Source organism: Populus trichocarpa, chromosome 13 (assembly GCF_000002775.5).
Source record: "Populus trichocarpa isolate Nisqually-1 chromosome 13, P.trichocarpa_v4.1, whole genome shotgun sequence".
Classification (NCBI taxonomy): domain Eukaryota; kingdom Viridiplantae; phylum Streptophyta; class Magnoliopsida; order Malpighiales; family Salicaceae; genus Populus; species Populus trichocarpa.
The window spans coordinates 11098050-11121310 of record NC_037297.2 but is presented as its reverse complement, the minus strand read 5'-3'; the positions used below and the strand labels follow the sequence as shown (position 1 = coordinate 11121310).

Sequence of the window (23261 nt, the reverse complement as noted above, 5' to 3'; positions counted from 1 at the left end):
AGCCAAGAAGCCATATTACATGTCTACGAGAAGAAATTTAATCTCAACGATTAAAACAAAATCCGTGGCTTGTAAATAGAAAACACATCTAATTCTTGAGATAGCAATCAAATTAATATCTTACAAGTGTAAAAAAAATAAAAATAAAAATAAAAATTACTGGTCAGAAATTCAAATCTTTAGGTAAGTTTTTCAATCACATTCAAAAAGATTATGATAGGACCTAGCGTAATAGATCATGATGTGAAAATGAATATGATTTTAAAATGGAATTTTAATTTAATTTCTTTCCCCGCAAGGAAGGACTTGAGGTTGAACGAAGAATCACTGCCTAGAAGTAGGAAGGGATACATGTTTTTGTTTTTGTTTTTATTTTTATTTTTTTTCTTTCTGAAAACAAAAGGGAAAGAGTATCCCTCTATCTAATCTAATATATAGAATAAGAAGGTGTTTAAGAGTATGATTGTGGTTGTTTTTTAAAGTAATTTTTACTCAGAAATGCATCAAAATAATATTTATTTATTTTTTTTAAAATTATTTTTGACAACAACAAATTAAAATGATTTGAAAACATAAAAAAATTAATTTGAAACAAACAAAAATATAATTTTAAATTTATTTTAAAAATACTTTTAAAACACAAAAACAAACATATTCCAGCTTAACCGCTTTTGTCACACAACAAATTAAAAAACTAATTCATCATACGACACCATACTTGTTCTTAAAGGATCGAAACACAAACCTAGATGCCGCCATAAATACTTCACATTTTTATTTATTTACTTTCCATCAACTGCTAGAGTGAGCGGGTCCCAAGCCATAATTCTTTTTAGAATAACACTTATTTTACTAAAAGATCTCTTCCATAAATCACTTTCTAAGAATATCAGCTGTAGAATTTTTGAAGAAACAATATACTAGTTAAACTTTATTACCATGTATGTATATATTGAAGAAACAATACTAGTTAAACTTTACTACAATTCAACGCGGTCCACTCTCATATATGGAATCATACAAAATAAAAATAAAAATTGCAGAAATAGAGGAATCCATGAACTTAAGCTTAGTGGTCCACTCTCATCTCTGGAATAAACTTTATTTAGAAGATAGACACGTTAGGTGGTGCCATTTCTAGCATCCCTTTGACTGGAATCCTCTATATATGTTCATCATTGAATGATCTTCATGTACTGTTCATCGCCATGCTGTTTGCTCGATCGGTTGAGTTTTTAAATCGTGATATGATATCTAGCATATATAACACTCTCAAAGGAAAATAAAAATAAAGGAGATTTAATTATATGGTTTCCAGAATGTTTCATGTTAAATATTTCCAAATCAATCCTCCTAATTTAAAACATAATGCAATTTAATGGAGTACACGTACACACACATATCTTTAAATTTCTACGTGTGTGTGTGTTCTACTTCTCACGCGCAAATCTAGAAAACCTTAAATATAAATCACTATTTTTCCCAATTTATTGCAAGTAGAAAAGAATTTCATATTGTTTTCACTTTTTTTTAATTTGGTCTTTAAAGTTTTTTTAATTAAAACTTAATTTTTTTAAAAAATTAGTCCCTCAATATTGGGTTTAATGGGTATTAAATTTTATAATTTATTTTGATTTACTTTTTATAGAGTTTTCTCGGTCTTATGATCAGGTTTAGTAGTATTTTTCTTCTTCTTTTGACATGTGTTTTTTTTTTTGTAGCATCACATTTTATTTTTAAATTTAATTCATTTATTATCGTTTTATTTTTATCATATAATTAAATGAAACTATTTAATAGATCTAGTAATCTATGACTCGTTTTGAGGATTGTTTTCTCCTTTTTTAAATATGTTTGTAGTATCTGAACATGATTTTTTTTATTAATAAAAAAATCAAGCCGCAGTATCTAGTTTTAGTTAATTTTCATCATCCTTAAATTAGGGATACTCAAAATTTGGACCGTGAGTCCAAGTAATTAAGCCTTCCAATGAAAACTAAATAACACAAATGGAGTATACTCGTGAACACCATAATTTTAACATGCTCCATTTTTAACAAGCAGCATGAATCATAACAATTGTATCTTCCAGACGATTTCTTCCCGCATGCGCACCATTCAAATTAAAAATTGACATCTTTTGACAAGAGCCTATTTCCATTTAATCCATAAAATTGAGTTCCATCATTTCAAAGATAACGTGGAACCTCACCTTTATATCACAGATAAAAAATGTTAATCATAGAAGATCGACAAGAGAATATCCACGTGCCAACTGCTTGAGCCTCTCCAAGCAGCCACAGAAATCAAAGTGAAGTTCTCTTTATGGCTTCCGATTGAGTGCAAGTGATTTGACAAGATTCTTGTCTTCAGAGTTAAGATGAATGAGTGGTGGGCGGTGCTAGCTAGGGTTTTGTTTAATGTTCTGGCTCCAAAAAGAGGGAGTGTAGGGTGCTAGGGTTTTGTTTAATGTTCTGGCTCTATAAAGAGGGAGTGTACTGTTTCTGAAGATCGGAAAGGCCTTGAAAGCAGAGAAGGTGCATCTTTGTTACAAAGACAAAAGGTGAAAGGAGAGAAAAGGCCAGGAAACAAGGAAACGTGGCGGGGCAAATGGAAAGCAACCAACAACAATGGGCACCAAGTCTTGTGGAGTTAAAAAACAAGGGGTTGCATGTGAAATGTGAAAGCTTTTATCTGCTCGGCCACGCCTCATGTGCACCAAGTCTCCTGGAGTTGGGAATGCATTATGGTTCATGCTGTCAGCCAGTCATCCTGATCTAAAAACATCTTTAACTTGATAGATAAGATTTGGAAATGATTTTATAATAATTCCTTTAATATGAAAGTTTTTAAAACTTTATATTAGTAAATCTACTATGATTTAAAGTCTTTAATATTATGATAGAATCATTTTAATTTTAAATTTTAAATTAATAATACTTTTTTATCTTTTAGAATTTAATTTTGATGTTAAAATTTCAAAACAATTCAAATTTTAAAATTTTAAAAAAACATGATTCGACCGGACCCTAAAACACCCTGAATAAATAACTGAGTGAAGAATAAAGGCAGCTGCACGACATGGATTCCCATTCTCTTTTGAGAATATATAAGTTTTGAAGCGGCCATACTAGAGAAGCAATTGTAGGACGACAACTCCTTGAGAGAAGGGAGGATTGCAGCAACCTTAAGCTAGTCCAAACTAGTGTACGGTTGTCTGTTTGGAAGCTTTCGAAAAACTTCCAATAATTAAAAAAAATAAAAAAAATCAGAAAAGAAGATCAAGAATGGCTCGCGGAAAGGTTCAGATGAAACGTATTGAGAACTCTGTGCACAGGCAGGTTACCTTCTGCAAGCGCCGATCTGGTCTCCTTAAGAAGGCTAAGGAGCTCTCTGTGCTGTGTGATGCTGAAATTGGAGTTTTCATTTTCTCCGCCCATGGAAAGCTCTATGAACTAGCCACCAAAGGGTCTCTCTCTTCCTCTCTCTCCCCTCCCTCTCCCTTTCCATTCACATAAACAATATTGCATGCATATACATGTGTGGTCACACTCATAAATTTGCTTGCACGAACGAAAAACATGTGTCGATTTATGCATGCATGTAACCTTACATGAAATTATGGACATTTTTCCTCATGAGTGACGCGTTAGATATGATATAATTTACTCTTCATAAGCTTTTCTTAAAGTTTTTACACATCTCTAGAGAGTTACTTTTTCTCTTTCTTTATTGTTTAAGAACCATGCAAGGGCTTATTGAGAGGTACATGAAGTCCAGCCGAGGGACCCAACCTGAACCAGCTGCCATTGAGACCCAGCCTGATATGGTATGTAATCTAATTAACTCTCTCTCTCTCTCTCTCTTAATTATACAGATAAATAACTATATTGAATGCATGCAAAAGTAGATAACAAATAGACAAACATAATCTTCGTATTCTTATTCAAAAGCTTCCACAGCATCAGATGCTGGTTCTAATGGTCGTAAAAGCATACTTACAGAAATATACCATTGTAATTTATGCGCAATGTTGGTGATGAAGATATTCCCATTCTCATCGTAGCTTGACGACCAAACATCCTGATTTACACTTTTGAACCTCTTTTTTGATAGGTTATTTAGGTTAAGCCATGTCGTCGAGATCTAGCTCGAGTTGAGTTACTTAGATCCATGTCTCGGTTTTGATTCCTGACTTTATTAGATGAAAATAAATCCATGCTTAGACTTTATGGCAAACTCTAAGCCAGATTAGTGAGTGGAAGGGGTTGTGTCATGGGGTAATTTTTCGCTTCGCGAATAAACCCGTGCGGCAGTTTAGTCCCCCCACTAGACTCAGCCTTTCCTTACCAATGTCACTCGTGTTTGCCTAGTAACTAAGTGTTTTCCTCACCCGAGAGGTTTTCCCACTTTTCCAAGTTAAAAGACAAGCGGAATACACAAGTAGATTGCACAACACAAAGCAAAGCACACCGAGAATACAAGAAGGACTCTTAACCTTTATTTATCTCGTCAACAAAGGATTACACAATGAATGTATGTGCTATGCACAGAAATCGCGTGCTACACAGCCACGCTTACACACGTTATTTCCTCTCTATGCATCCTATCTACAACCAAGAGCTACAACAACTATTTATAGCCAAGTATGTGAGCTGAAAGACACACTCATGATCCTATTTTTCAGGACATAGTGAGGCACTTTCTCCCCCATGGTCTCCATGATCTTAATGGCCTATTTTCCAGCAAGTAGTGGACATTACTCTCCCATGATCCCATGATCCCATGATCTCAGCAGCTTGTAGAGCAATCCTCTGATCAGCTCCCACGTTCTGCCCCATGATCCCATGATCTAGCAAGTCCATAACTGCCACTAACCCACGTTCTGCATGCCCACCTGGCAGCCCTAACTGCCAGTTCTTGCCGCGTCAGCTGTTGAGTCACTCGTATGCCTTAGACAGTCTTTCGTTCAAGTTTCAGATCGTGCCAAGTCGAACCCATGACTTGCACAAGCTATTGTGCGCTGCCGAATTCGCATCTGCGTGCAGACTACCAATGTCGTTTCAGATCGTGCCAAGTCGAACTCATAACTTGCACAAGCTGTTGTGCGCTGTCAAATTCGCATTTGCGAGCATACTGCCAATGTCTGCGCTGTTGAATCCGCATCTACGTGCAGGCTGCCAATGTCTTTGCTGCTGAATTTCACGACAGCCCCTGTTCTCGTCAGCCTATCCCCCTGACGAGTTTTCCTGCTTGGCCTGGACATTCCATCGTCCAGCCCTTTTTTCAATAATCTGTGCTGTCGACTTTTCTTTGACGAACCTACAACTGCACAAATTTGCGCTGCTAATTTATCCCACTATTGGCATGGCTGCTAGCACCCTTAGGCACTGTTTTGGACAGCTTGCTGAAGTGTACACTTCGTACACATTTGACACTGTTACAGGTTGTATGCATGGAAATTGGAAAAGAATAATCGAGTCATGTTGTCTAAATACCTCCAATATGAACTATACAAGTGTGGATGATGTAGGGGTGATGATCACTGGATTCAATACATAGTACATCAACTAATTGGATCATGGTTTTAAATATCATTCATAATAGTTACTCATTTAATGAATTTGGAGAACCCTAATATCATTATTTGGTGTTACGGTGTTCATAATAGTGATTCAAAGCAATGATAGCTATAATGCCCCACCATTATTAATGTCGTAGTCATTGTCTAATTTTTTTTATATATATAGTAATCAAAGAAATATTATTAGGATTTAAGGGCATTAAGGGGATGACAAACTAGAAAATAAGTGAAAAATTGTCTAGGTTACATAGAAATTAAAAAGAATAAAGCAAAACAAATAAGAATGTTCTAAACAAATCAGTTCTACGTGTAGGTCTATTTTAAAATTATCTCTAGACCTCTAAAAAGATCGAAACTTGTATATATAAAGTTAGCTTTAAAAATCTTTAATCAAAGAGCAAGATAGTAAAGAATTAATTCAAATATTGAATCCTAATCTGACAATTGATCATTAAATACTATCTTATTTCTTTCTAGCCAAATACCCCTAAATATTCCATAAAATGTAAAAGTAATTGCTCAACTTTGAATTTTTTTCTTTCACAATATCACTCCACTAGTTAACATCTGACAAGTACTTTCTGGCATATGACATTGAATACCTAACTAGTTCAAAAACCTCAGTTTGTTCCACAAAATCCAAATATGTATGCAATGTAGAAAAAGATGACCAACCAAATTTGTTTCAACAATATAAAAAGAACAAATTGCACTCTCATGGCCAATTAAATTTCTATTTGCAAGAAATCCTCTTATACACAGTTTGTTTTGAGCTAATACTCAAAGAAAAATATCAAATTTTGATGGGACAATACCCTTCCATATGATTGTACTTCCTAATTTCATTGAACAACAATCTTTTGGCTCATTCCTCCAAACTTTCATGTCAGAATTATGAGGCAATAGAAAAACCTCCTCCAAAGCTGAATGAGGACCTTTTATAAGAAACTACCACTAGTGTTTTTGAAAGAAGAAACAAATGATAGACTAATTTGAAAACATAACAACAATGGTGAATATTCAGTTAAATCTCTAAGTTTCTTACATGCCCCACAAGGTATTGCAAATAACTATAACTTTTTTATTGGGTTTTGGAAGGGGCTAGTTCCTCCTAAGGTTGAAGTCTTCTTTTGGATGGCCATTCTTGGCAAAATTAACACAAGGGGAATTTTGGTTAAAAGAAGCATTCTTGATTCTAATGAGGCTAATTGTCCATTATGTATGCTTTGTGAGGAAACCATAGATCATGCTCTTTTACACTGCTATAAACATTAGAGGGTCTGGTCCAGGTTTGCAGATTGGTAAGGGGTGTCCTAGTGTTGCCCAAAAGACATGTCATCTCTTTTTAATTAGTGTGTTGATTTAGTTTATGGAACGTTTTAAAGGAAGGTATGGATCATGATATTCTTTGATATTTCATGGTCTCTATAGATTCTATAAAATGATAAGGTGTTCAATAACAGAGTACCTGATTATGATATAATTTTTTTTTATTAATCTTAATAAGATTATGTGTTTGGTCAAAATTATTTATTTAGATTTTCATTATTCTGTAATAGATTTATTAACCTCGACTGGGGGACTGGTTTGTTGGACAAATGTCAAGAGTAATAGACCCTATTTATATTGGATCCCTCCTGACAACAACTCCCTAAAATTGAATATTGATGGCTTTTCTAAGGGTAAACATGAGCCTACAGGTATTAGAGGAGTATTAAGAGACCATTTTAGAGTTGTAATAAGTGTCTTCTCTTATTCAAAGGGTAATAAAGACTCTAATCAAGTTGAACTGTTTATGGTTGTAAAAGCTATAGAATTGTCTTCTTCAATGAATGATTTTATTGGGAAAAATTTCTTAATGGAATTTTACTTTTCTTCCATGGTAAATTGGATGAATAAACCTTGTTCTAGACCGAGCTTCTAATTGGTATTGGATTTGAGCTTTGAAGATTTCCTTTTAGTCGTGAGTGTCGTCCTCCTAAAATAAAAAAACTAGCATATCAAATTCCATGATTTATTATTCAAGCTTCTCGGTTTGCTTCTGTTTTGGGTAATGTTTCTTTCTATCATACCCTTTAAGAAGTAAACTTTTAAGAAGCAAACTTCATGGCTAAGTCCCTTGCAAAATAAAGAGTAAATAAAATGAAGGAGCTTATGGCATGGATTTGAGATTATAAAAGGTTTGATCATCTGAAGTGTTATAGTGGATGGTATGATCTTACCTGTGATTTTCTTGTTTGATCAAATAAGTATGGTTGCTTCTCCACTTAAAAATATGTTCCTCTTGTTATGCCTCGTTTTGGTCAAGTTGCTTCAACCTCCATTCTCTTAATCCTTGGCCTCTACAAATTTATAAGATAGATGCTGGAATTTTAAAGTCTTTGAAACTGTTGGGTTGGTGATCAGGAGAAAGCAATGGTAGGGGTTGGAATTTTGATTGTTTTAGTTGTAGTCAAAAGATTCTCATGGTCCTGTTGTAAAAAAATAGGCATAAACTATTTTTCTTACTAAAAAAAAAAGATCACTAACTAGATTTATTTCTATTTATTGTAATCTTCTTTTTCATGTGTACTGCTAAGCAATAGTGTTACTATCCATAACACATAAATCAACAACTTGTTCTTAGATCTCAAGACAAAGCAAAAGGTTGAGGGAATAAGAATTTTAGAGGTGTCTCAGCTAACTAGCAATCTAACCAAAATATAATTATTATCCCATCTCCTAGTTTGAAGTAATAGTTTTTTCATAAGGAATTTCAAATAGGGTCAGAAGAATTAACAATTGAAAAGATGCTTGCCCATGTCTCTAATAAAGAACAATCAAAGATAGGAAGGCCATTAATAAAGGTAGGCTTATACTTCTTATTTAAATACCCAAGAGAGCCTTATGTATGTGGTTCTCCTAGTTTCCAAAGCCATTTGAAAAGCATGCCTTTTTTTTTTCAATCAAAGAGCCCACACTAAGACCACCCCAATCTTTCTCCTTAACTATTTGCTTCCAATACACCTAGTAAAGCTTTCATGATATCAATTCTCGTGGGGCGACGTCAAACAACATGTTATTTGCCTCCTGAGAGGTATTGTGTTGGAAAAGAAAGGAGTTTTGGATTTATTCATAAACTTATGATTATAAGGTTCAAGAGTCGCCACCTAGTACTATAGTTACTAGGAAACCTATAGTCTGCGAGAGTTCGGGTAAAGGACTGGTTGTGCAAGAATAAGACGTATCACTCCTAGTGCACCCTACCTGACATGGGTCTAACCCAACTCAGGGGATAATTATTTTGCACCCTGCATGCAAAACAAATTTTTGTTCTGCATGTAAGGTGATGATGGCGGGAGGAAAGAAAAAAAAGGAGGAGAAGGGGGAAAAGTTACCTAGCATGGAGGCGTCAGCTGTGAGGAGAAGGTTCAGCTAGCGACTAAAGAGGCATTGGTGGAGGTACCGGTAGGCGGTGTTGGCTGCTAGAAGAAGAAGAAGAAGCAGTCAGCGTGGTTGGAGCTGCTGCTATTGTCGATGACTAGAGGTCAAAGGTGCAGGGGTCATTGCTAGTCTGGAAAGAAAAGGATTCCAGAGGTTATTATGTAGGGGAAAATCAAGGAGCTCATAATGGCTACTTCTATTACCGGTGAGGAAATGGAGTGGCAAGGGTGATGGGCCACTGACGATCACGTTGTTGATGAGGTAGTGGTGGCGGAAGGAGTCAAAGTCACGACAATGAAGCAGAAGAAAGAAAGTGATAATGGCAGATAAAATACTGGGGGAATTAAGACTGGTTTTTTTTGTTAGCTTTGGACCCGATTTATAAGGAGTGAAAGAGGGATATTTTATCTCTAATGGTGTCAAATCTTGACCCTTGATTCGACCTAGAAGGAACCCAACTGTTGGCTCAAAGTGACCATCATGGCTTGACAAAATTACTGGAAAAGGGGGATAGTCGGGTTGGCTACTTTACAGTAGTGCCGCAACCGTTGTAGTGTTAATCGGCTAGAACGGACCACACTAGGGTGTAGTCAGATGTCAGACCATCATTTGCATCAAGTTTTATCCAATTTGATGGAGAGATAAAGCATTAAATGCTTTGAGAAGGAGATCATTCGAGCAGCTTTTCCTGACTTAACTGAAGAAGATGATGAACAAGTCACTAGACGACGCATCATCTGGTCCTTTTTTTTTACTGGTCAAATTGGTGTCGTTTTAGTCAAAACATGCTATTTTATTTAAATGAAACTGTGTCATTTTGACTAATAGGGTTTTAATTTAGGGATTTAGCCATAGTTTAATTTGGTCCTCCATCTTTTAATTTCTTTCAATTGCACCCCTAATTGACTCTGAACTTTTAATTTCAAGCAATTTTTCCCCTACTGAACTTAAATATCAGCCTCAAATTTAGCGCATTTTTTTATTGTGGTCCATGTTCTATAATCTGTGCAATTTGATCCTTAATTGACTATTAAACTTTCAATTTTCTTCAATTTCACTCCTGATTTCAATCAATTGAATCCTCAAAGTTCAACGCCTTTTGCAAAATGATCATTAGCTATAAATATCTTCAATTTAGTTTTTAATTGACCCTAAAACTTTAATTTTCTTGCGATTTTACCCCTGATTTGAACTAATTGACTTGATAAAAATTAAATCTGATCTCCTAATATTCCGATCTTCTCAATTAAGCCTAAATTGGGCTCCCAAACTTAATATTTCACCAATTAAGCACCTAAAAAAATTAATTTGACTTATTTAAAGTATAATTAAGTCCTTGCACCTAATTAAATCCTTCAATTGGACCCAAATTATTTCTTAAATATAATTAAACTTTAATTTGGCCCATGATTAAATCAAATTGGCCTATTAAAAATCTAATTATGTCCATAAGCTTAATTTTTATGTAGATTCATTTAATAATGATTTAATTTGACATTGAATTTATATTGTCTCTTTAGTTTTGGGTAAAATAGGGCACAATTAGACTCCTAATTCCATCCAAAATTGCAGCTTGATTTTTCTTCATTTGACATCCTGCTAGCTTACTTTGGTCAAAATGCGAGTTTTCTTGCTATTAATATTTTATTTTTTTATTTTTATTTTGGAATGAAAAAAGGGTGAATTTGGAGAATCACCCAGAAATAGGTTATGGCATCGGTTACAAAAATTCTCTTTTATATCCAAAATATTCTTAATATTTTTAAATATTTTGTTTTTTTATATTAAAAGCATTTTTTTAAAAACAAAATAAGGTTTTTCTAATATTTTCAAAGTTTTTGATGAAGCAGTAATTAGAGCAAAAAAGAGCACATCTATATTTAACAATTCATATTTAACGATTCTTATGTTAACTTTAGAATTAATTATGATTAACTTTTATGAGATTAAATCAAAGTGGCATTGGCATAAAGACAATTTTATTATTTTCTATAACATTTTTGGAGCTTTTTCTCTTCTATTTTCTTTTCTTGTTAATCTTTTAGTTGTTGTTTTAATTTTCACCAAATAATTGGAAACCAATTTGCATGTTAATTATATGTTTTTCCATCTTTGAACGCTCCATAAGTTATAAAAATTCTACGATTTGACTTTATATTTTTCTAAATATATTTTCATTAATGGGAAAATAATCTATAATCAGGATGTGAAGGAAGAGATCAACATGTTGAAGCAAGAGATTGAAATATTGCAAAAAGGACTGAGGTTTGTATCAATTATATTTATAGTTCTGCTTGTCTAATGGATTATTGAAGTGACTTGTACTTAACATGAATTAGCTGCATTGAAAGCATATAGAATCATGCGCTTGATTTTATGGTGCAAATACTTTTAAAAATGAATTTCAATTTAAAATGCATAAAAAAAATTTATATATATTTTTAAATTTTTTACATCAGTACATTAAAATCATATAAAAACATTTAAGAAAATATCAATTTAATATTTTTTCAAACAAAAAATAATTTAATAAAAATTAAAAAAAAAACAAATTATAATGTAAAATCAAACACTCGCATATCATGTCACATTTATAATGAAAAAAAAGTTATATGTCATAGTCCTTAGAATAGATGTAAAAGATCAGTATATTTATAATATATAATAATAAAAGAAAAATTGCCTCACATATCCATTTTATGTTTAATTACATCCCATTTATCTTTTAAAAGTTGTTATACTTGTAATATATCCTTTAGGGAGATTTCACCATCAAAACTAATAGAAGTGTATCATATGACTTGCATATGACCAAGTTTAGATTTTATATATCCAAAATAAAGTTAAATAAAAAAAATAAAAAAGGCTAGAATTTTTTTCTCAAGAATAGATCAAATGCAATTGAATATAAAAAAGGCTAGAATCTTTTTATCATGATAGATTGGGTACAACCAAGGTTGTCAATTCCGTTTCGGTAGGTGTTTCGTTTTTTCAATTGGAACGAAATGTTTCAGTTTCGGAGTGTTTCGGCGTGCCGTTTCGGGGTTGTACTGTTCATATATATATATATATATATATATATATATATATATATATATATATATATATATTCAACAAACATAATTCAAATTCAAGATAAATTAATTATAAATTATGTAATACAAACACAATGCCAAACAAATATAATTTCAAAATTTAAAATATTTCTAAATAGTCAAGATTAAATAGATCTTTAACTTAAAGTAATTCAACTTAAACAAAATATCAAAATATTATGAAAGTAAAATGTTTTAACACAAATATTTTAAATATAAAGTTAGGTCAATGTTATTAAGGCTAATGGAATCTAAAGCATCCCTTGTTTTGCTCAAATTCCTACAAAGTATAAACATGAAAAAAAATAACATGAATATAAACCATATATATTAGTGATAAATCTAATTTTAAAAAATTAATATTATTGTTAATGAAAATAGTAATAATAATTTTCAATGTTATTATTAATATCATTGTTATAGAAAATAGTAATAAAAAAGAGCTTTTTATAATTGGGTGGTTTAATTAATTAAATTGAATAAGGTTCAATTTGATTCAACGGCTTTTCAAGAGCGGAATGGAACATGTGGAATGGAACTGGAACGTTCCGGGCGGAATTTAGCCGAAAAATCCGGAACGGACCGAGATTTAAAATGAGATGAAATTTGTTCCGTTTTGTTCCGTTTTTTGAATTGGTATGGAATGTTTCGGCCATTCCAGGCGGAACGGAACGGAATTGACAACCTTGGGTACAACTCCTAAAATAATATGTGAAGTCATTTCCTCTAATAATAATAATAAAAAAGAGCTCATAAAAACAAGCATATTGCACTGTTTATATAAAATCTTATGTTAAAAAATAAAAAAAGCATGTAAAAAGAATATTTGTATCAAAGAGATATAACATCTTGAAATTAATTTGGATTACAGGTACATGTTTGGAGGGCGTGCTGCTGAAATGACCTTAGATGAATTGATTGAACTTGAAAAACATCTTGAAATTTGGATTTATCAAATTCGTTCAACCAAGGTGTAAATACTTCTAAGCCAAATTTATTATTCTTCGAGCTTCTAATAATTATATTTGTCATAAGTTTAACTAATTAATTAATGGCACACATGCAGATGGACATCATGTTTAAAGAGATTCAACAGCTGAGGAACAAGGTTAGTACTCAATCATCCATTTTCTAATTAACTATAGGTATTAACATAGCTATTTAGTACTTTCCAAAATTACTTTTTTGTTATATATTTGATTTCATTTTGTCAATTTATTTACATATAAAATGTGTTTGCGTGTGAGAGTAGTGGGAAAACGGATTTAAAATCTTTTTTTAATGGAAAAAAAAAAAGAATTGGAGCATTTTGCATGAATTTTTGTTTTATTTATTTATTTTATAAATAGTTTAATTTGTCCATGTAAATAAATGTTTGTCACCTACGTCTTTACCTTTTTAATTATACTTATTATGTCTTTAATATTAGAAAAATGTCAAAAAAAAACCCCACAAATTAGGGACATAATAGAAGGATCTATTGGGAATTTCTCTACAAATTACTAATTATTATGTACAATTAAACATGTAGGAGATATATTGAGATCATAACCTCTAAAAATGAGGTCAAACACCTATGTATGGTTGTGTGAAGAAAAATATTGATCAATTACCCAATACTGATATGGATAGCCTACCTTTGACCGAACCAAAATTATAGATTTCATCTGGGTACACAAAATCCAGCCTCAATATAGCCCTAGTTTTTAAAACATTTAGGCAAAACTCTTATATTTACACCTATGTTCGTGAAAAATACTCATTTCTACCTCAATTCACTTTTTTTTTTTTTTGAGATTATTATATGTGAATTTAATTTTATAGGAAGGAATATTGAAGGCTGCAAATCAATATCTTCAAGATAAGGTTAATGAAAGATTATTAACTTTCTTATCAGAATTGTTTTTTTTTTTTTTGAGCTATTTGGTCTAACAATGAAGAGTTTGTTTTGCAGGTAGAGGAGAACATTGTGATTACTAACTCTGCACCAATAACCACTAATATTCCGTACCCACTAACTATACAAAATGAAATATTTCAATATTAGGAATAGATATCATATATATATGGGTTATGTTTAGCTTATAAGCAATGATTGGTTACATAATCCTGCAGTGTGTTGCATAAGGAACAAACTTGAGAAATTGTTACGTATTTATTATCAATTGTATGGTGAGTACTTGCTTGCTTATGATCAGTAGACAATATATGTTTTTGTTTGATTACAAGAAATTAATTGTTGTGTTTGCATTTTACTTTCTCCTTTCCTATTACGAATTTATCAAGTACAATTTATTCTCCACATACAATATATTAATTATGTCTAGAACTCCTTCACAAATATTTATATATTTTAATATTATTAATCAATATATATGTTGTAGATTCTAACCTTCTCTTAAGTTATCTACTATCCAAAGAATCATATAGATATATAGCTCAATTTTCTATATTTTGTATATTTCACCTTTACCACAAGTTGATTGAAGAATTTAAAGGTATTTGAGAGTGTGGGAAAAATTACAGTTCAAAATACTTTTTGCTCGGAAATGCATTAAAATAATATTTTTTTTATTTTTTAAAAAATATTTTTAATATCAACATATTAAAAAAATTTAAAAATATTAAAAAAATAATTAAAAATAAAAACAATTTAAAATTTTAAAAATATAATTTTAGTCACGTTTCCACATTTAAAGATAAAGTAGTGGCAGTCTTGCTCTCTCTTTTATGTGCTGGCTTTGTCATGGATCCGTGATGGATGTTTTACATGCATTGCATACTCTCTTTTTTCCATGTTGTCATGAATCACTTGCCTTTTACTCTACTTATCGACCATAGATATATAGGCCTAGTTAATGTCAACTATTCAAAAGCTCCTAAAAGAATAAAAATAATATTAAGAAAGGCATTATTTAAATCAAATTGTATAATTTTCCACCATTAACACACTATAATGTCCAATATCGCTCAAACAATAATATATTATTTTGTAATGTATTTTTAATTTAATTGTTGAATCAGGTTATCATTTATCTAAAAGTTGTTAAGGTATTATTTTCTATAAAATTAAGATTTTGTTACAAGCAGACATTGGAAAGGCCTTCTAATAAGGTTTAAAATTTGTTAATTAAGAATATGTGAATTGGACTTTTATTTATACAAGACTTGAGTTTTGTATTTTATTTTACCCATATTCTTAATTTAGTTAGTTATTTAAGTTTAATTTTCAGCTCATGGTTAATTATGATTTATTTTTATTTAAGTCAAACATATAAATACCTTTTATATCAGGATGTGAAAAACATATTATTTTTTAATAAAAATTATGTAAGCATTCTTGCTTTTTGTTTTTCGTTGAACTTTTCAGAACTTATAAATGAGATTATCGTTATGGCTTCATAACCATATACCTTTGATTTTTTATTAAAGTTAATAGGTAAGTATTTCAATTTTTTATTATGGATTAAATGGTTTTGTCCACTGGGTTCGCATTAGTTGGTGTCAAAGTTTGACTCTAAAATCAATTTTTTTTATTTTTAAATTCTATTTTGATCTTGTTTTTACTTATTCCTTGCATCAAAATCGCACATATAAAGTTTAGATTCATCTTGTGCGCATATTCAAGATAGTTAGTGCAAATTCATCTTTTTCTTGAATTAGATTTTCTTTACTTTTCCAATTTATGATCTAATTAAAAAAACAAATTATCTACTAGATTGTGATCCGTCAAATTTTTTTAAAAAATCAAATTAAAAGTCCATATAAAATTCAGATTTGTTATGTTATTCCATATTGAATATGAGTTTCTTGAGTCAATTCCATATCGAACTAAGATTTGTTGAGTTATTCCTAAATTCCTTTTCATTTTTTGTTTGTCTTTGCTGTTTTGAATTTGGTGGTTTGAACTCTATGATCTGATTTATTTTGTTTAGTTCACTAAAGAATCGAAAAGAGGAGTTAAGACTAGCAAAAGGCAAGAGGGTGTGAGAACAACATCGATAAATGCCAAGTTAGGAATGAAACACGAGTGACATGACATATCTATAGGTGTAAACACGTAAAGGAGTGTGTGAGGTCTATTACTAACATTATTTTTTTAGATTTTAAAATGTTTTTTACAAAGGTGAATCATCACCCCAATAAGGAGAAGAAAAACACTTTCTTTGTGTTATAGGCAATGCAACGGTAGTTTGAGCATATAAATGTGTTGTTTGATAATACAAGGGATTAGATAGATATACAAGATATTATGATTGCTAATTTGCAAGATAGAAAATCCTAAATGGTCCCTAACACCAAAAGGCAAGAGAGACATACTCTTACACCTATAGATGTGTTTGATGTTGAGAATGAGGATGAAGACGCGAATGAATTTGATCAAGCATCATTCAACAATAATGAGAGGTTTTAGTCGAACCATTTGAAAGACAGAGAGTTTAGAAAAGATTTTAGAGATTATGATGGTATAGATAAAAACCTTAGGATTATTAAAATAAAGACTCATTACCCATAGAGATTCTTCTGGTTTAATTCTCAAACAATTCTTTCTAATGAAAGACTTATCCAAAAACTTACCTAAAGTAAGAGAAGAAAGTATAGTTGATCTTTGATTGCCATAACTATTTTGAGGATAAAAAAGTTAAGTTATTTGTGATGGAGTTTATTAATTATGAAGTTATTTGGTGGAATTATCTTGTGTTAAATAGAAAGAGAAATCATAAAGGGTCTATTGAGACTTGGGATGAAATGAATGTTGTTATAAGAAAAAAAATTGTCCTTAGCCATTACTATAAGGAGTTATATCATAAGTTTCAAAGCCTTATCAAGGTTTTAAGAGCATGAAGGATTACAATAAAAAAAATAATGGTAGCTATGATTCAGTAAAATATAGAAAAAAGATGGATAAGGTAATTACCATAACAAGATTTTTGAATGGTTTGAACCAAGAGATAACAAATGTCATGGAATTACAACATTATATAGAATTAGAAGACATGATACATATGGCTATGAATGCAGAATGATAACTCAAGAGGAAGGGAAATTCAAAGTTAAGCTAAATTCTGGTTTGTTTTCATCATAGAGTCTATATTAAAAGAAGGATGATAGGACTACCCAAAAGAGTAACTCTAAAACACCGAAGGGCAAGAAAAATGTCTCCACTAATATTAGATGTAACTCTGATCACCAACCACCTCATAATCATGATATAAAATATTTTTGATGTTTTAGGATAGGATAAATAGCTTCTTAATATCTAAAAAAAAAAAAGTTATGATTATGCATGATAACGAGGAAATGAAAACTTAATGTGATAATGACGATGATCAAATGCCGCCATTTGAAGGATGTTGGTAATGATTGAGTAGAGTATCTAGTTAAGGGTGAGTTGTTTTTTGTTAGGCATTCATTGAGTGCTCAAATCAAGGAGAATGAGTTAGAGAAGTAAAAGAAAAACATATTTCATACAAGGATGCCACATCAATAACATTGTATATAGCATGATTATTAATATGGGAAGTTGTGCCAATATAGCTAGCACTACTTTAGTTGAAAATTAAATCTTCCTAATTCAAAACACCATAGGCCATATAAGTTATGTCATAACCTAATTTTTTACCCTCATTTTAAAAATATTTTTCTAAAATCCAAAGATAGCAAAACAATTCAAAAAATATGTTTTTGATACATTTCGACCATTTGCACACCTTATTTAAAATTTTAAATTATTTTTCTCTTGTTGACATCATTAAAAAAATCATATTCAATCAAATATGTTTTTGATACATTCAAGTCCATTATGTATTTCTTAATTACTTTTCTTATTAAGTCAACGTTAATGTTATTTAAAAAAAAACAAAATACAAAGAAAATGTGAAAATCAAAAATCAAAATAGAGCAAAATGAAAAAAGGGCTAAAGTGCAGAATAAAAAAAAATAAGGGAGCAAAAAGAAATTGAGTTATTGTGGACCATATAAATAAAAAAAAGATAACAAATTTTATGGGCTATAAATAAATAAGTGAATTATAGAGAAAGGGGTTGACCACAAAAAACTCAATATTCATCATCTCTTCCAACAAAGCCCTAGCCACCATAATATTTTTATGAGAATGGAGCTAAAATATGAAGAAATAAACTCTAGAAAAACATTATTCGTTTTTTCCTTCCTTTTTCCCACAAAAAATCCAATATTGTTTTTCTCTCTCTAAACCTGAAATTTCTTGCTTTGATTTCTCTTACCTTCAACCTTTATTTTTTATAAGACCATCACTGTAACTCAAATCCCTTAATTAATTGAAACCAATAGCTAATGCATCATCTTCAATAAAAGAGAGAAAGAGAACAACATTAAAAACTTCTCTTTTTAATTTCTTCCTCATTTGACCTCCAAACCAGCGAGTTCATCATTATTCGTTTTCCTATTAAAAAGTATTACACGACCATATAAGCCTCGTAATCTTATAATCTCAATTTGAATAGATCTAAAAGTTTAAAAAAAAAGGACTTTCGTGGCTTTCCATTATCAAATCTCCCCCACCAGCAGATGGTGGCCTACAACGCCATCACATGAAGGAGGATGGCCTAGCGCATCCTACAGAGCCATCCATGTCCTAGTCAAATATTGGTGGCATGTGAAACAACGCGTTAACCATGACAGCTCCTCTAGGGGTGTTTTAGCCACACGCCACCATTGATTTTCTTCTTTCCATCATGTTTTCACCACTGTTTCAGCTTCTTCTAGTCATCCTTGATCACTCTAAAAGTCTATTTCAAACCTAAACATCTATTGAATAAATATTTTGTCTATTCGATGATTTTGATGTGTTTTTTTATAAGGTTTTGATTAGGCACTAATCATTGAATGAATATTTATGTTAGAATGAATTTAATCTTGCATTTTGAGATTATTGTTGATTTTAATGTATTGTGATGAGGTTTTAAGATTGAATAATATTTATGAAATTGATATTTGTGTTTGAATGCATTTGAATGGATCCTTTAATTTTTAATCATGATCTTTTTTATGTTCATGGGCATTTAATCATCATCCTTAACATCACAATATTTGTTTTTTTGACGTATGAACATTGATTCAATAATATATATTGACATGGTCTTTTGCTTTAAATAATATAAAATCAATGTTAATTCATACATGCATCCTTGTTGGGGTTTATAACTTTTTAATAAGTCTCATTAAGGTTACAACCCACATTAAAAGGCTTATTAGACCGACATTCCAAGCCTTTTGAAACCCATCTTTGTTTTCATAAAAATTGTGTCAAGAAAAAAACAATTGTTTTGTTATTTACTCTTAGTATTTAAGGTTGTCTTAGATATTAAAAGAAGTATTGCATCATCTTTATTTTTTAAACAACAAAACTTTCAGTTTAATATTCATCAGTGACAAAAATTGAGAGTATTAAATTTTCAGTCTAGTATTCACCGATAATGAAATTATGAGTATTAAAAAACTTTTGAGTATAATATTCATCAATCACATTTGAGTATGAATTGGGACTATTAAGTTTTTATTTAATAAATATTGCGAATGAACTCAAGTGCTATATAGGATAAGTGAACTTCATTGAGGAACCTTCCATGAACCTTTTCTAGGATTTGGGTCGGGTTTCATGAGCTCAATATAAGCTCATGGATCATTCATTAATATGACTTGATTGAAAATTAGTCATAGGTTATGATTTGAAGTTACCAACCTTAGAATTATCGATTCACTGAGTGTTATCCAAAGGGTAAAACTAAGAGTGGAAGAAATAAACTAGACTTTAGAATGGCTATGAATAAACCAACCAAATAGGATTTAACTAAAAGCAATAGCTAGACTCATTATAACTAGTAGATTAGACTTAACAAACTATTAGGAATAAAAGAGAAGATTAGCAATGCAATTTATTTTAGATAGGACGTTTTAGGGTGATAATATCTTTTCTTAAGCATAACCAAACTCTTACAATAAATATACATTGACTTGTTAGGTTTTTGTAGTAACTATAATACTAGTTGGTGACTTTTCTTTCTATTTTTATCCCATTCTCAAATAAATTTTTGTTCTTATAGGCTCGCTCGTTATATAAAGTGTGACAAGATGGAATGGTTGAATGAGTATGGAAAAAAAAAAAAAGATTATCAAACAATTGCGATAAAATGGAAAAATCTATATTTTTTTTCTCTTAACTTGCACTGATTTTGTCTGGACTTTCGTCTCCAAATTAATAGCTTCCATATATTTACTGACTTCCCAATGCTATGCTATCAGATTACTCAATTTAGTCCTCTCGGCTATAGATAGTTGTTTAAACTCCCCTTCCTCTTCTAAATGATTCCATCTCTGAAATTTATTTGCCAAATAACTAAGTTTCCTGACCAGGTTGAAATTGCTAGGACGCTTTGAGTAGCATTGACCCAACAATTGATGAAGCGGAAAGGTCTCCAACCCCAATTCTGAGCTGATGATCCTAGAACTAACTGGCAATGATCAGATAAAACCTCTAGGGTGGCAAGTTAAGAACATGGAGGGGAATTGAAGATGACAATTCAGAGATGCAAAGGTTCGATCAATATAACTCATAGATCTTCCATGAAACCAAGTATAGCCTTAGAGTCATTCAAATTAAGATATCCACTTCTTCTTTTACAAGCACGTAAAGTTTCATTGAAATCTCCTAACACGGGTACATCAAAAGAAGACTTCAAGATTGTAAGTTCATCCCATAGAGTACTCTTTTCAGTGACTGTGTTTGCAGCTTAAACCCTAACTATTTCACAATGAAACATTATTGTAGCATAAGAACCAAAAAGAAGTATTCATTGTCCACCAAAAAAGCAAATGTGGTTTAATGAGTCAACTAATGGTTATCTAGGGAATACCAATATCGACAGAGGGAAAGTTGAAAGTTGAAACTACAGAAGAGGAATTGAATGAGCATCTGTCTGTCTGGGGTCTGACAGGACCCCTTCAGTTTCCTTTCACATGCAAATGCCATCTTGCTCTAAGAATACCTCTCTGATTTTTAAGACATAACTAGTATTATTATTACCTTACTAGCTAGCTCAGCCCTTTTTTTTTATTTTAAGGAGTTGACTTTTGTTGCACAGTAAATCCTTGTCTGAGTGATATTGGGAAGGAATTCCTTTTCTTCTCAACCCCAAGAGGATCTTGTATACAATTCCAAGGAGTAGATAAAGTTCCCAACCATTTCCACCCATCGATTATAAACTGACTTTATTTCTTTTTTTTCCCTTTTACAAGAATTAAAATGACTTGGACCTTCTGATTCTTTTATCCGTGTGTATTCGAGGTGTTACCAAAATGAAACATGATTGCCTTCGATCAAGACTTGCCTGCAACTTTTTGCTTAGTTTACTAATGCTAGCTTTCTTCGCCCATCAAGTTGTGAAATCTCCAAAATCAGGTTTTTGATAGCTTACCGGTTCAAATGGCTCGGTTTGGACCAAAAGATCCAATCAAGCCGAATTGTTTTTTAAAATTCTGAATTGAATAACTGAACCAAAGTGGTAAGATTGGAATTCGATTTTATATTTTTAAAATCAAATAAGTTCAGTTTAATTAGTATACTTTTTAGTTAGTTGGATTGTTTTTTCATAGGCTTTGATTTAATAAACCTTTAGTTTATAATGTGTTTTTTCATTTTGGTTTTTTTTTTTTTTTAAACTTAAACCGAATTGTGCTAAGTGAATTTTTTTTAAAATTTTCAAATTGAAATTATCCGGAAAAAAACTTGAAAAACCATTAGTTAATTTCGGATCTATTTTTATCAATATTTTGGATAATTCGGTTAATTTTCCCGCCCTATAGATAGCTTACTATAGAATCATCAAGCAAATGTGGATTATAAAAATAATTAAAGGGTTTGTCTAGCTATCGAGTGTCCAAAATCTACTTGTTAAGGATTATTGTGAACTTAAAATATATATCATGGAGCTACATGCATTAATGTTCTTCGTGTTTCAAGAAATTTCGAGTTCGAATATCTTTTTATAATAAAAAAAAAAGTATATGACATTGTAATTAAGGTACATCAAATTAAGTGTAGAATGCAAAGTTAAAACTATAAATAAATTAATTATTGCGCAGTTAGTAGACATGGGGACCATAATCAATTATCGGTCTCTGGTAATTTGCATGCCTCAATTAAATCCTGCAGAGCCGCTTGTGTTGTCAGATTCGAGCTTCCATTTGAGTACTTGAAAGCAAACCAAATTATATAGTATCCAAAAAAACCTTGCTTAATGCAATATAATCAGTATTGTTCGACATTAATGCCTAAATTGGAAAGTGGGAGCTTCAAAGCTGATGTATGAAAGCAAAGGGGGGCATAAGATTGTTAGTTCCAAAGGTATGATTTTAGTACGTATAACATTTCTTTCTTTATCAGGGAGTTTAAGTGTGTAAAAGAATCATTTCAATTCAATAATTTAAACTGTTAGGTGAGGTTTTAAAATATGATTTATATTATTTTCTAACACATCCTTTCAGGCGAAAGCTCTTTGAACTTGAAATTTGCACAAATTCATATTATCTTGTGCTTAATTTTTATTAAATAAATAGAAATGGTGAGACTTGAACTCGTAACTGCTTGGTCATCAAAACTCTGATATCATGAAAAAAATCATCTTAAATTAATAATTTAAACTGTTAGATCTTAAAATATAATTTATATTATTTTTTAATAAAATGCTCGCTGCAACATTTTTGTTTGGGAAGAAATTATCACCTACTGTACTAATGCATGGACAAAAACGCATTTATTCCAAAAGCTTCGAGTCATGAAACTTTCATGATATTTGTATAATGAGATTTCAAGGCCTTCCTTCAATAACATGAGTGGTTGGCTTGGTTGTTTAGGGGGGCAGCATGCTCTTTCTTTGTTAATGGCTTAATGCCACCCCTATTAGCATTGTTTTCCCCAGATATTGCCACCCTTGGCGTTTTAGGTTAAGAAGATACAATTCGAATTCCAAGGAAAAACAAGATTTGGAGTTTACATTGGTGATATTTGAATCAATAAATTTGAAGGTTTTTTTCCAAGTTTCTTTTTTTCAGAAGGGAAAAAGAAGGGACCAAGATGCACAAGTGTGAAAATGCCTGCATGTATTTGGGGGCCATGCACA

General features: G+C 31.3%; 1 protein-coding gene across 2 annotated transcripts; it reads left to right on the top strand.

The window, feature by feature from the left end:
* Window positions 1–3123: 3123 nt before the first annotated feature.
* On the top strand, window positions 3124–14322 carry LOC18104321 (agamous-like MADS-box protein AGL12). Of its 2 annotated transcripts, XM_006376082.3 has the most exons (7): window positions 3125–3469; window positions 3742–3829; window positions 11211–11272; window positions 12974–13073; window positions 13169–13210; window positions 13927–13968; window positions 14057–14322. In XM_006376082.3, exons 1-7 carry the CDS (start codon window positions 3288–3290, stop codon window positions 14147–14149), a joined length of 609 nt encoding a protein of 202 aa, XP_006376144.2. In that variant the 5' UTR covers window positions 3125–3287; the 3' UTR covers window positions 14150–14322. The 2 variants fall into 2 exon arrangements, with proteins under 2 accessions (XP_024439180.1, XP_006376144.2); XM_024583412.2 differs by lacking the exon at window positions 13927–13968 and having other exon boundaries at window positions 3124–3469.
* Window positions 14323–23261: the final 8939 nt, after the last annotated feature.